The sequence below is a fragment of the Euphorbia lathyris genome, chromosome 4, assembly GCF_963576675.1.
Source record: "Euphorbia lathyris chromosome 4, ddEupLath1.1, whole genome shotgun sequence".
Taxonomy (NCBI): Eukaryota; Viridiplantae; Streptophyta; class Magnoliopsida; order Malpighiales; family Euphorbiaceae; genus Euphorbia; species Euphorbia lathyris.
Window position 1 is genome coordinate 54,307,697 of NC_088913.1, and position 16,125 is coordinate 54,323,821.

Consider the following 16,125-nt stretch of genomic DNA (forward strand, 5'->3'; position numbering starts at 1 on the left):
TGCAGTTTCTTTCTCCATCTTTGCTTTCTACTGATTAACACCATTTTCCACTTATTTTCATCAGCTATTGCTTACAATGACGTTATCTACACAATGCAGGAAATTTCTGGAGCGATGGTTCTCATTATCAATTGACATTATTGTGTGAAGTTCTCTTCTTATTTTGCTCATTTGTTGATATGATTATCTTCTCCATTACTAACTGAAACCCCACCTGCATGATCTCTTTAGGCCTCTCTTTTTTGGGATCTTTCGATGGATTATGTAAGCCACTCTTATAAATCTTTCAAGTTTTCCAATTTCACAATTATCAGTTTCTCTTTTGTATGTTTGGTATGTAATATCATTATTATTTTTTGGTTAACGTATTTAACAACACATGCTCTTCTCTGAATTTGCGAAATGATATTGTTAGTTGGTCCATCTCTACAACCAAAAGAGTGTGAGTACTCCAACTCTTATCAATAGCAAATGTGTCATGAGAGTTGTCAATTTTTTCTTTTTAAATTATTTAAAAAAATTCCATTTCAGTTCTTTTGGGTGTTATATTTTCATTATAGTTTGTTCCATGTAGCCTCCAAAACGACTTCATGAAACTGTTTTTCCTTTTCCTTTTGCATTATGCAGAGTTTAGCAATTGAGATTTTGAGAGTAGAGAGGAACAACTGAGGTTAGAGTTTGGAAATGAATTATGCATGAAGTGTTTATTGCAATTGTAATAGGTTCTATTGAGTGACATGTAGGTAGGCAGTATATCAATGATGCTTTTTGTGTAGTTGACATGTTGCCTTTAAACTTATGCTTATATATAGTAAATAAATAGATTTTGAATTCTCATAAACTATAATTGTTGTGTTCATTGGCTTTTATCATGATGAACGTGATGTTGGAATTCAAATCAAAACAATATTTGTATACCTCTATTTCAAGTTCATTTTGTACATGTCTAATTCATATTAAACTTTGTGCCTATTTCACCCTTCTTTATTGCTAAAATTCGTGACTTCATTAACTATTATATGAGTTTCACACAACCAGAATTATGAAAATCCAATTATAAAAATCTAAGTTGCTGCAATTTTATAATTTTCTATGTCAGTAGCAGTTCAGCAGATTTCTGCGACAAGTTAAACTCAAGAGTAACGCTTGGATTTTTACTTAGTTGTTAAGGTTTTCATTTATTTTTTTTCACTTTTCAAAATTTGATCACCATGGGAACAACATGCTTAATTATTTACATGTTGCTTTAGATAATGAGTTGAAACATGCTATATTTAAATAAGGATGCATCGCATGATATTATGAATCTCTACGTTACTATCAATTGTTTTCTCAGTAGATTGTATTTACCTATTTGGGCATTTAATGGACCAATAAACAATCAGATCGTTACTTTTAGTGGCAATGTTGTTTCTGCTATTGGTGCTTGAGTTTCAGCATCTAAAAATGTCTTCCTTAATTGTTTAGTCATATTCCAGATTCTTCGCCATTATATTATTTGATTTTTGGATCCATGGAAAATTTCTCATCTTATATTGGAATATCAATCTGCACATGTTAGGAGATGCACATTATCTGTATTTATCTTGGGCCATTTTTCTTTTTTATTTTCTTATAATTTCTTTAGCTGCTAGATGAAATTCTTCATGGGGATGATGTAATGATTTGATGTCTTGATGTTTTTCATTTTAGTATTATGGCTGTCTGAGGCAAGATTCATTCACTATCAAATCTTTTTATGAACTTTTGACATTGGTTGCTTTACCAGGAAATTATGTTTGATAATCAGCAATCAAGAGCTAAGCTGATATCTACAATTGCCCAAGTGTTCTGATATTTATTGATCTGGAATGGGCTTGGTTGTACTGCAAACTCAACCGAAGGATAGAAAAGGGAGATCAATAATCCCGTGATATTTTTTTTCATTTAAACCAGATAAAAGTCAAGCATATATATGTTTGGTTCAGTTTAATATTCTCTTTAATAATAATTGTACCTCTTGATAACATTATCACATTTTTAAGGGAAAAAATCGATTTGAAATATCATAGTCAGATTGTTCACCATTACTATAACTAAGAAAACATCAATCACATCTCATAGCATTGTCATCTTAATAGACATGAAGAATGGTTGGATATTCTTCACTATGCTTAATTCTCATGTACTATTAATATAATGCAAAAGGAGCTTGGGACAATGAAATACAATGACATATTATTAATAGGATGTGCATTATTCGGTTAAAACTACATTACCGAACTAAACTGATTCAACTTAGTTTTTCGATTTGTCTTTTTTACACTTCGATTCGACATCGGTTTATAGTTTTAGGTGTATTTTGGTATCCAGTTCTGTTTGGAAAAGAATGTAAATAAGCTGAGATGCACCAAAATACTCATATTTAATTAGTTCGGTTTAAAACTAAACAGAATATTTCGGTTTGGCTATATTTTGGTTTTACATATTGTTTGGTTTGGTGACAATGTTAATTATTTTGGTAATTTTGGTATTCGGTTCGGTTTTGAACTGATGTACACTTGGGACGCTTGGATACTCTTGATATTTATTCGACCTATAGAATCAAGGATTTTGACAGAGTTGTGAAGTTTTTTTTATGTTTAATATATTTATTATTATTTATATCTAGACATAAAGAGTTTGAGTGCCAAACAAATTATATTAACAAAACTCTAGGTATTGTAAATTTTAGGTTATTAGATTATTTATAAATTGTAAACATTAATAATGTTGATTGATTGTTGTTAAATTTAATTTTTTAAAAGTTATAGCTCATTTTATTTTGAGTTTGGGGAAGCATAACTTTAAAACTCCAAATTATGTTATAGACACTTATTTATTTTATCTAATAACATCTCATTTTTCTAACTCTGATAAAATATGTGACGCCTTTAAAAGTTATGAGAAAAAAGATTTATTTGTGATGTAGAAAATAAAATAAAATTTTATTATTATTTCCGAAGACAAAAAAGTAATTATATTCAAAATGTAGTTTAATATAAAATTAAATTAAACAATGAAAGAAATAAATCATTTATTATAGTATATTATATTATTTTAATATAGATTATAAATAGTATTTTGTTATTATTCTAAATCTATATATAATATAAAACAGTAACGATGGAACTGCAGTGTCACTTCCTCATTTTTTACTGATAAAATATATAATGTATAATATATTAATTTTGATTATATTATTATATTTATCTATAAAAAGATTATTTTATCCGTACTATATCTAAAAGTTCTACAGAATTTAAATTAATCCCTAAAATCTCTCTAATTCTCTGCATATATGTATCTAAAAGTTCTACAAAAGCTAAATTAATCCATAAAATCTCTATAAATCTCTGCATATCTATATATCTATATATACATGGTGTTTGTTTCAGCTTTTCGGAGGAGCGTTTAGAGTTTCACTTCAAACCGTAGAAAATATATCGTTTGGTTAGGTTTATATAACCACAACGTTTAGCATTTTTCTGGAAACTGCAATGTTTTGGAGCGTTTCACGAAAAGCTCCTATAAAGAGCTTTTCATAAACAGCTGTTTGTAGTTATATATTATTGATAAAATTATTCTTCTTATTTCCACAAAATATGTTTATTCTTTAACAATATTTATATTTCTATAACATAATTACAGGAAGAACAATGTTTTATTGCATTCAATAAATTTTTTTATATAGATTATTTTTATTAATTTGTGTAACACATTTTTTTTATTTTATAATAGGATAAGATACCAAAATACCCCTAACATTTGTAACTACAAGCAATTTTACCCTTAACGTCTAAAATTGTGCAATTATATCAATAATGTTGGCAGTCAAAAGTAATTTTATGGGTATTTTTTCATATTTTTTCTTTTATAATTTCATCGTTGATTAATTTAAAACATGTCCATTTTAAATCTGAACAGCAACAGTTCAATATAATTTTACCAAACACTAGTAAGTAAACATCTAACAACAACAGCTAACAACTTACTGCAACTGCAAATAGCTAACAGCAACCGCAACAGTTATTAGCTAACAGCTAAACCAAACAGACTCATAATATAACACTTTTATATCTTTAATTGTAATTATTAGATTATATTTATGTTACTATTTATATATTAAGATGAATCTGTGCATCGCACTGGTCAAAAACTAGTTAATATATAAAACCAGTGCAATTAATATATAAAGTTTGTGCATTGCACAGGTCTACAACTAATATGTCTTTAATTTATAAACTTTTAAACCACATAGCTGTTTTTACAAACAACATAAATCATGAGTACTTTTTTTACTATACCCTGATGTAATTTAAATTAATTAAAAATGTGATGGATAAATGGATTTTCAAGACTAAGAAAAATTAAAAACAATAAATTTTATCAAATAAAAATATTGGAATCGTTTTTCATTATGATTGTTTGATTTTTCAGGTTTTTGTTTTGTTTGATATAATGTACTTTTAAACAAACCATGAACATTTTTATAGTGTTGCTTCCAAGTTCTATTTTTTCAAATTGAGTCATTATTAATTTATTTTGTTTAAATTTTAAAATACATTATATTATTAATTCACAAAAGAAGTATATAAAAAAATTCAAAAGAAAAATTTAATAATATATTCTTTTGTGAATTAATAATTAATAATATAATATATTTTAATTATAAAAATTAAGAATCCACGAGCCTAAAACATATTTCGACCAGGAATTGGCCCAAGCGATTGAGCATTCTAGATCCTTCCGAGCGTTTTTTTTGTAATATCTAAACCTACTCGTCATCTACTTCCCTAGCTCTGTAATCTCCACCGTCCATTTTCTCCTTTAAATACTCAGATCTCAATCTTGTTCCTCCCTCTTTCACTTCCTCGCCGTCTTGCGTCTGCTTCTGTGGCTCTCTCTAAACTCAATCTTTCAATCCTTGTAAGTTCTCCATAAATCTTTTGGGTTTATTGTTTTCTCTGTTCTTGTCGATACTGATTGTGCCTTTGATTTTGCAATTTTAGGATCTTTGATTGATTGATAAGTTCAACAGAGAGAACAAGAGATGTTTGGAAGAGCGCCCAAGAAAAGCGATAACACCAAGTATTATGAGATTCTCGGAGTCTCAAAGAGCGCTTCGCAGGATGATCTAAAGAAGGCTTATAGAAAAGCTGCCATCAAGAACCATCCTGACAAGGGTGGTGATCCAGAAAAGGTCTTTTTGTTTACCTATTTCCTTCAGTGTTTCTGTGTCCGTCTATTTATTTTTTTCTGTATTATGATGAGGTTTTTCTTTTCGATTCGATGGATCAGCATACTGAATTAGGGTTTAATTGACGTTGACTAGGTTAATTACTGATGAGTTGATTTTGGCAATTCTGCTACATTGGTTGTTATGATGGGTTTTATGAATTTAGGGGCAGATTTGCTTAATTTATGCGTTATTTTAATTGCATGTCTTAGGGTGGTTGTCTATTTCTCATGTATGTTGTGATTATGTTAGGTTTTTTTATTAGTTTTACTGATGTGACTGAAACTCTAAATCATGTGTATTGCTGTTTACTGCTGATATTTTTTTTAGAATCAACAAGTTAGATCATGATTATATCATACGACTCTTGAGTAGTTTGATTTTTTAAAGATTGTATTTCTGGGAGTTAACTGTTAAGGGTATGGTTTTATTTAATCTGTGTAATTTCGACTATGATTCAGTTCAAGGAGTTGGCCCAAGCTTATGAAGTTTTAAGTGACCCAGAAAAACGTGAGATATATGATCAGTATGGTGAAGATGCCCTGAAGGAAGGAATGGGTGGTGGTGGTGGTGGTCATGATCCATTCGACATTTTCCAATCCTTCTTTGGTGGCAGTCCGTTCGGCGGTGAGGATTCTAAAGACCATAACGTTTCGGTTCATGAATTCATTTTTCTTTCACTGTTAATAGTTTTTTTTTATGTTCAGGTGGTGGTAGCAGCAGAGGCCGTAGGCAGAGGAGGGGTGAGGATGTGACTCATCCTCTCAAAGTTTCCTTGGAAGACCTCTATAATGGAACCTCCAAGAAGCTATCTTTATCACGGAATGTAATCTGCTCTAAGTGCAAAGGGTTAGTCTTTGAACTAATGACATGTTCATTCATGTATAAAGTTTTCCTGTTTTGGTGGTTTACTTGGTTTTCATTTTATTGTGAAATATTTGCAGTAAAGGGTCCAAGTCAGGTGCATCAATGAAATGTTCAGGTTGCCAAGGTTCTGGAATGAAGGTTTCCATTAGACACCTTGGTCCCTCTATGATCCAGCAAATGCAACATCCTTGCAATGAATGCAAGGGTACTGGGGAGACCATTAATGACAAGGATCGGTGCCCTCAATGCAAGGGTGAAAAGGTTGTTCAGGAGAAGAAAGTTTTGGAAGTCGTTGTTGAGAAGGGTATGCAAAATGGACAGAAGATTACATTCCCTGGAGAAGCTGATGAAGCTGTGAGTTATATTTCACTTTTTCTCCATAGTATTTTTCTTATTGAGTTTAGCCTTTTGATGAATTACTTGTTCGATTGACTTATTAGCTTACTCATTGGTCTGTGCTATTTTTTGCAGCCTGATACTGTCACAGGAGATATAGTTTTTATCCTACAGCAGAGAGAGCATCCTAAGTTTAAACGAAGGGGAGATGACCTAATTGTTGAGCACACCTTGTCTCTAACGGAGGCTCTCTGTGGTTTCCAGTTCATATTGACCCATTTAGATGGAAGGCAGCTCCTCATAAAGTCCCAGCCTGGGGAAGTTGTGAAACCTGGTAATCACTTAAATTCTTCAGCTGTCTTGTGTGTGTGTGTGTGGGTGGGAGTAAGTAGGTAGATGTGCCTAAGGTGATAGATGAGTTTGTTGTTTCTGGATTTGCTTTTATGTGTGGCTTGCAACCTATGAACTCCTCAGCAGCGTCTATGATTTTGGCTAATTGGAGCTTACTCTTTAGCTAGAACTTCTAAACTGATGATAATTTCTACTCCACAATTTGTAATTATTTATATTTTACGTTCACTGTTATAGTCATCTATTGAGTATAAACACCAATTTTTATTATTATAATACTTTTAAAATGTTCCTATATTTTTAATATTTGCATGTTTCCCCATGTTTGTGGTTTATATAGTTAATTGTTTCTTTTTTGTCAATTAATGATATTAATGAATTCCATTCATGGCAGATCAATTCAAGGCTATAAATGATGAGGGGATGCCAATGTACCAGAGGCCGTTTATGAGGGGGAAGTTGTACATTCATTTCAGTGTTGAATTCCCAGAATCTCTTCCCCCAGATCAGTGCAAAGCCCTAGAGGCTGCGCTTCCGTCGAGAACATCAGTCCAATTGTCAGACATGGAGCTGGATGAATGCGAGGAGACCACTTTGCATGATGTGAACTTTGAGGAAGAGATGCGGAGAAAGCAACAGCAGAGTGCAGAGGCATATGATGAAGATGAAGATATGCATGGTGGTGCGCAGAGAGTGCAATGCGCACAGCAGTAGGTGTTCTGTGAGAATAAGATTCTCAAACCAGTACTAGTGTTTGAACTAAACAAACTATGCCTTTTTTTATTTTTTATTTAATAATATTTTTTATTTTTGCGTTGTAAGCGTTGTAAGGGTTGTGCTCTACGGATTTGTAGCTTGCCATATAGTATTTTTTTGTGTGTCACATGGTTATAATCTTTTGAATTATTTTTGTTGATATTGGAGAAATGGAATTGTAAAAAAAAAAAAGCACTTTGGGACAGAACTAGGAGTGAGATTTTGGGGAGGATTTAAATGTGTGATTATTGTTGATCGAAGTTATAATGAACCAAATTAAAAAAAAACAAGAGATTTATAGAAGTTGAAAAGCGGCTATGGACGGTCTATGTTAAGACTAGGAGTGGATTTGATTACGAATTTGGTGGATATTTTACCATCTGTTTCATCAGTTATTATTTTAAATTTTGTGGTTCAAATTGTGCAGTTGGTAAACTTGTATCTTTTGTAGATTTGATAAACTACAAAATCCCTGTTTATTTTTGTTGTACTCTTCCATTCCATTTTTCTTTGTATGAAATATACCGAAAACTCTAATTCATCTTCCTCTTACTTAACCGGCTTCTACATAGAGGAGCCAGAATCTAAAGTCAGAGGGTTCCATTATGTGGACTTGAGGTTTTGTTTTTTCTTTTTATATCTCACAATACAAACGATTTAACTTCATTACTCGACTAGTTTACAATTCAACTCAATAATATATAATCATAAATATAAATAGTCATCACACCAATAATAAACATTTTTTTTTATCATAAATATCAGTATATTGTTTGTATATTGATTTTGATGAAATTCCTAATTGATTTAAACACAATTTAGAAGCATATAAGGAATTATAAAAAAGAGTAGCATGCAAATTAAAAAGGCAGTGACCAACAGCTCACCTCCGGGCAAAATCAGTTTAAACAGGTAAATATAAACTGTCGGTTATATCCCTAATTAAAAACTTAAAAAAACTCTAAAATAAATGAGTAGAAAGGACCTCTCTCTGCTCAGTGACTCAATCAGTAATGAAAGCTCCTTTCTCCTCTCTCTTTTCTTTTTCTTTTTCTATTTGCGATTATGCTTTGGATACAGAATGAGAATTTCTAATATGTAACATAATTTTTTTTAACTCGTTCTATTAAAAACGACGTCTGTTTTTGGTTTAGTAAAACAACATTTTATTTTAGGGCAAATTAAAATAAAATTAGAGAAGATGGGGGACATTGTCTTCCATGATTGGGGTGGGCAGGATCCATGGATCCTCATTAATAAAATTAGAGAAGATGCGACAACTCTTGTCGCATTTGCGATGAAATGTGACAACTGTTGTCGCATTTGTGACGAAATGCGACAAAGTTCATCACAAATGCGATAACAATGGAGGAAAATGGTGGAAAATTGAAACGATAAAATTACAGATGAAGAAAGAGGTAAGACCAGCGAAAAAAGCAGGCGTATAAGCTAAAAACATACAATTTCTACTAAAAAATCGCTAACGATTGATATCAGAAATCGAAGAAGATGAAGAACCAGAACCAGAAGAAGAAGATGAAGCGGAAGAAGAAGAAGCATGAGCAGAAGAAGAAGAAGAAGAAGAAGAAGAAGAAGAAGAAGAAGAAGAAGAAGAAGAAGAAGAAAAAGATGAAGCGGAAGAAGAAGCAGGAGCAGATCCATCGATTAATAGAACTAGGGCTAATTACTAATCTAGCCCATTTGAGGGGTCCATTAACATATTTGATCCACTTTGTTTCCATTTTACCAAATTAGACACTTTCATCCACTTTGGATAAGAATACCCTTATTTCAATTCACCTTCTTCCTCAGACTCTCAACGTCTTCCTCGCCATCCTAAACCGACAAAAGGCGGTGGTTTATAGAGAGAAGAGATTATGTTTCGTTCAAACCTTTGAAGAATTAGCGTATGCGGAAGAGGATTGGGACGGAAAGCTCAAAAAAATGAGAAACAAAAAAAATCTAATAATTGAACTGCTGTGTTGTCGCATTTGTGACGAATTCGTCACAAATGCGATAAGAGTTGTCGCATTTGCGATAAGAGTTATCGCAGCGACAACTCCTGTCGCATTTGTGACGAAATGCGACAACTCTTGTCGCATTTGTGACGAAATGCGACAACTCTTGTCGCATTTGCGACAATAATGGAGGAAAATGGAGGAAATTGAAACAATAATGTTACGGATGAAGAAAGAACAGATGTATAAGATAAAAATATATCATTTCTATGAGAAATTGAATATAATACTTCAATAATCTCAAAAATCGGTATCACAAATCGAAAAAGATGAATTGAAAAAAAAGTTGAAATAAAGAAGAAGAAGTTTGAAACACAGAAACACAGAGGCAGAGTGAAAATTACCTACAAGTGAGGAGAATGGGAAGCACAGAGAGCATGGAAGCTGGAAGAGTTCCTTCAGGAGATAAGGGAAGATTAAAGGATTTTGAGATCTGCGAATGCAACTTATCAAGACATTTCTTCAAGGTAGTTTGAAAATTGGGTTGGTTACCATGATTGGAGAGCGCAGCAAGCAAGATGGGAAATATAGTATCGACTTCATCGATTGGAGTGGAAATAAATTGAGATTTTCTTACTTTTCTCTTGCGATTGCCAGACTTCATCTTCCCCATTTCTTACTCTGCAATAGAAGTAAGGATAATTTTATCCAAAATAGATGAAAGTGTCTAATTTGGTGAGATGGAAGCAAAGTGAGTTAAATATGTAGACACCCCTTTAGTTAGTCTAGATTTGTAATTTGCCGTTTTGTGGCTAATTGCTAATCTAGTCCATTTGAGAGGGTCTATTAACATATTTGATAGATTTCGCTTTCATTTTACTAAATTAGACATTTTCATTCATTTTGGACAAAAATAACTTAACCTTCCCCGACCTCCTTATCCTTTCAATTTCTTTCAAATTTTTATAACAAAATTCAATAATTCAATCCAAGATTTAATTATATACATACATTATTCAAGTTCATTTAAATATTATTTCTTCATTTTACATACACATTATTCAAGTAGACAGTTGGTTATTTAAATGTTTTCTCATTGAACCCGTCATTTCTGATTTCCTCTATTTTTTTCGCATTGATAGTTGCTCCTGTCGCATTGCGACAACTGTTGTCGTATCTGTGATGAAATTTATCGCATCTGCGACAAAATTGCTCCTATAGCAGATGCAACAACTGTTGTCGCATTTGTAACGAAATTTGTCGTATCGTCATAAATGCGAAAAATGGAGGAAATTGAAACGATACCGTTACAGATGAAGAAAGAGGCAAGACCATCGAAAAAAAAACCGATTTATAAGCTAACGGGGCGTTTGGTATTCTATTGGGATAGAGATAGGGATAAAAGTTGAGATAGGAATAAGGATAAATGGTTGAGATAAGGATAAAAATATGATAGTCGAGAATTGTTATTCAATGTTTGGTATGTGGGATATGGATTAGGATAAAATAATACATTTTACTATTTTAACCTTATTGAAACTACATAACATTAATTTGAGGGATAAGATGGACTTTTCCATCCTATTAAAATCGCAGTAGCTTATCCCACCTCCTTATACCACACCCCTCCTCGGTATAGGATTTGAGGGATAAGAAGCTTATCCCTCATCCGTCTCACTCTTCTATCTCCCAAACAAACACGAGATAACTTATCTCGTGTTTTTTTATCCCAATCCCACCTCCTCTATCCCTTCTAACAAACACCCCGTAAAATTATACTGTTTCTACTGTAAAGTTTCATCTGTTTTGTGTTTCCTTTTCAAAATTTAGTATACTTCAATAATCTCAAAATCGCTAACGAAACCAAACTCATCATATATATTTCTAAGATCATCAAATTCAAAGGACATTTATATAAATATTTCATTTCTACTTTTGGTTTTGGGTTGGGCTCTCTTTAACTTTTTTTCTATTTTGGTTTGGGGTGGCGAAGAAGACATCGAGAATCTGAGGAAGAAGATGAATTGAAATAAGAGTATCCTTGTCTTAGTGGATCAAAGTGTCTAATTTGATAAGATGAAAAAAAAATGTCAAATATGTTAATGAACCCCTTTAATTGGGCTAGATTTGTAATTAGCCCTTTTTTTTCAATCAAATAAATAATATATTAGAAAACAAACTAAGCAAGCAGCGATTGTAAATTAAAAACCTAATTAAACAATAAACAAATCTATCTTTGACTTGGTTATATATAGTACAATATTCAGATTTCAATTTTTCCCCCAAACATGAATACTGCCACTACTCATTATCATAATCTCAAAGGTTTAGCCATCATCTATGGACTCTCCGCCGCCGCTATTTTTACATTAGCAATCATCCTTATTATTGCCTGCATCTACAACCGGAGAAGACTATTTCCGCCGCCTCTGCAAACTTCTCACCACGGCAGCAGCGCCTCAAACGACGATGACTCTGTTATAATCGAATTAGGGCTTAACGAAGACACAGTGAAATCCTATCCCAAAATCATTTACAGGCAATTTAAGCTAGAAAAAGGCGATTCAACTGTTGCTTCTTCTTGTTCGATTTGTTTGGCAGAGTATAATGATAATGATATTTTGCTATTGTTACCGGATTGTTGCCATGTTTTCCATTTTCAATGTATTGATGCGTGGTTCAGACTGCATACTACTTGTCCGATCTGCAGAAAGTCGCCGCCGGAAACCGCATCGAGTCAATCAGATAGCTCCCTTTAAGCCATGGTTTGTACCATTAATTTATGCAATCACCATCCTTTTTCTTTCCTAATTTCATTTCAGTCTACCATTAATTATTTGATTTTACTAAATTGGAAATAATTAATGTGATTTATTAAGTTCTAATTAAATTAGATAACACATTCATATTATTGTCCAAAACCACATTATTTATAAGAGAATAAATCACTTGATTTAGTCAATTTTCAAAGATAATTTTAGTCAGATTCATGTATTTTGTGTAATTTATAAATATTGTTTAACCTTTTTCAAAAAAAAAAAAAATGTTTAACCAAAAAAAATTGTTTAACCAAAAAATTAACCTCTGCATTCTTTAATAGAAGTGTAAGTTATCTCTTTTAACTTCTTGAATTTGATTTTTTTTTTTAAAACACGGAACACATATGTTATGTTATTTGCAACTTTTTTCCATTGAAATTTCAAAAAACCAAATAACATGTGTAGACATATTATAATAAGAATCATATCATAAACTTAGAAAAAGTAGTTTGAATTGAGTGAAAATTATTTTCGCATTTACCTTGTACGTCCGTATATATGGAGATGCAATTCGCATGATCTGTATCGTATTTGTAACAGTCCGATGCAAAATAAGTTCGCATTTCAATAGATAGTATATGTATTTTGGTGTTTGCAAACATATATACAAATAAATGGGTCAAATACATAAATATCATAATTAAGTACAAAATTACAAAGTAAGTCATATCACCAAATTTAATTATTAATATGTCATTATTCTCTATATATTATGATTTTACACTATAATTTGAAAAATCTAGATTCCAATTCATAAATCATAAATTTTAGAAAATATATTCTAGACTTCTAATTTATAAATTTTAAACCTTAAAATATGTTGATTTTACTAATTTGATATAATCCAAAATTATGACTTGATATAGTTGTAATTAGTTTTTAAAAGATGAAATTCTCTGTAATTTTTCCCAAATAAATCGTTTGCAATCTGATCGCATTTTACACTAAATGAAAATGAGAAAAGAGTGTTCACAATTTCTTAAGTAGATTTGCATTTTGTGATTTGCGGACATCGAATCCTAGAGAAATATATTTACAAATGCGTAAAAAACTTTGATTCTTGAAAGTGTTTATCATATATATATTAAGGGTATTTTTGAAAAATAGGTAATGAGAGAGTCTAGTTTGATAGTATGTGTCTCAATAGGTCTAAATATGTAAAATAGTTGTCTTATTGGATCATATTTGTAAATTTCCCATTTTATAAAACAAAAAATTATGTTTGTAAATTTTTAAATCAGAGAGAGTTTTTTTTTTTATATAAATAAATTAAACTATGTGTAGTTTTCTCTATTCATTATTTATTATTATTGCTATTTCCATTGGTAATTTTTGTTAATAATTACATGTTTATTAATAATTAATTATAGAAAAATTGGTAATAGAATTCCACAAGAAAAGAAAAATGAGATGTATACTGTATATGTTATTATGCCATTTTGAAAAAACATAACTTAACTGTATATTAAATTTTAGATTTTAAAGCATCTCACAATAAATCTTTTTTAATTATAAAATTTAGTTGATTTCTCTTTTTAATTTTAAGGTTTAATTGATTTCTTTTTTTCTATTATAATATTTACTAATTTAACATATTATTCGGTTATGTAGACAATACTAATCGAAGTTAAATTCTAATATTTCTAACTTTCAATTTAGTAGTCGTTTTCGCAATATTAATATATATGATTTAGTTTCTATATTATCGTTAATCAAATAGACAGCTAGAGCGCAATAGAACAAAATGTAATTTCATTTGTGTTTGAGATTTTCCAAAAGGATAGAGAATTCTGAAATAGACAGCTAGATTCCACTCCACCACCACAACCAACAAATCTATTTATTTATGAATTAAGAATTCAATGGAACGACTAGGATCAATTTATCTTCAAGTTGTTATTAATTGGGTATTTAAAGTTAAATCAGTTAAATATTTATATGATTAGTAGGATCTAGTTGTTTGAAATGTGTCACTTTTTTTTTTTATGTAACACGTGTAATTTGAATTCATTTAATTCCAAATATCTAAATTTATATCCAAATTTGATTTTAACCTAAATTAATGATATAGAAACTAAATGCCCTAATATATAAATAACCTTTTGAACTTGTCCAAATATTACAACTGACCCATCCAACTTTCGATTATAACAACTTACCCATCAAACTTATCCAATTGTAAAACATAACCCTTCAAACTTGTCCAATTGTAAAATATAACCTCAAATTGCTGACATGAACTGCAATTGAAGAAACATGTGAAATACAAAAGTTGCAATACTCGTGGAGTGTGATAATCAAATCTTTGACGTGATACGAATCCGGAAAAACGTTTTTACAGTTGCTTCAAATACGGAGTAAAAAAATTCCCAATTTTTCCCAATTTGAGGTTATATTTTATAATTGGACAAATTTAAAGGGTAAATTGTTATAATTGAAAATTGAGAGGGGAAGTTGCAATATTTGAACAAAGTCAGAGGCTATTTATGTATTAGGCCAAACTAAATTGATTCTTTATTCCTTTATTTATTGAGAAACCAAAAGCTTTGGATAAAGCAAACAACATCAATAGCAATAAAGTCATTTTTTACTTTGCAGTTTGAACATGCGTTCTCCAAAGTATGGAACTCTCTTCTTTATTAGGTCTGATCATAGGCTGGGTAATTAGTTTCCGTTTGGTCCGGATCTAATCGAGTTTTATATTAAATTATTAGGTAAAGTTCAAATAAAATCTATGTGGTTAGATCTAATCGAGTTTTATATTAAATTATTAGGTAAAGTTTAAATAAAATCCATGTGGTTTTACTAATTTTCAGATAAAGGACTGATGTTTACTTTTTGTCAAAACGAGTACTGAGGTTTTCAACTTTAGCAAAATAAGGACTTTTTCGATTGATACTATTAAAATCACTCTTAACAACTTCAAAAATGATATATTTTAAAAACTACTAATATTCTAAGCAACTTTAATTCTTCAACTTTTTTTATTTCGAGATTATTTAGATGATGTTTGGTAAAGAGAGAGAAAGTTAATGTTTAGAGAGAGAAAGTTCCAAAAAAGATTATTTTCTAAAATCGAAAATGTAGTTCCATAGAAAATATGACATTGAATAACTTTAATTCTTGAAAATTTTCATTTTCAGATCGTTAAAGATAGTTTTAATAGCATTATTAAAAGTGTGAAACCTCAGTCATCGTTTTGACAAAAAGTAAACCACAGTCCATTATCTGAAAATTAGTAAAACCACCGGAGTTTTATTTGAACTTTCCCCTAAATTATTTGATCAAATCCAATTTATCCCACATTATATTTATATCGGTTTCAGATCGGAATGGATTAAAGTAAAAAAACTGATTCTCAATATGTTTAACTAATATATATTTATATAAAAAAATTAATTAAAATTAAAATTAAACTAAACGGGTTAGGCTGTGCTTACTTTGTTTTTGACAAAGTAAGCCTTACTTTGTTTTTACCACCATTGGATAAACTTATTTTGTTAAAGTCCATGATCATCCAATGGTGAAAAAAACAAAGTAAGTTTTACTTTGTCAAAAATAAAGTAACTATATAGAAGACACATAAACTATAATACTGCAACAAAGTAAAAATTTAGTTAATGATTTATTAAAATTCAACAAATATAATTTTATATAACAAAAAAAACATTTAACCAAGTAATAAAAATCAAATAAAGGTAATAAGTACATATATATAAAAAGGGTTAGGCTATACTTACTTTGTTTTTAACAAAGTAAGTCTTACTTTGTTTTTTCCAAC

The 16,125-nt window shown here is 30.5% G+C and overlaps 1 protein-coding gene across 1 annotated transcript; it reads left to right on the plus strand.

Annotated features, from left to right (window-relative positions):
- The first annotated feature begins 4,791 nt into the window (after positions 1–4,791).
- Positions 4,792–7,694, plus strand: LOC136226002 (dnaJ protein homolog). Its single transcript, XM_066014250.1, has 7 exons — positions 4,792–4,947; positions 5,031–5,221; positions 5,719–5,884; positions 5,965–6,106; positions 6,202–6,478; positions 6,596–6,794; positions 7,206–7,694. The coding sequence occupies exons 2-7, from the start codon at positions 5,072–5,074 to the stop codon at positions 7,523–7,525; spliced, it is 1,254 nt and encodes a 417-aa protein (XP_065870322.1). The 5' UTR covers positions 4,792–4,947; positions 5,031–5,071; the 3' UTR covers positions 7,526–7,694.
- The last annotated feature ends 8,431 nt before the right edge of the window (positions 7,695–16,125 follow it).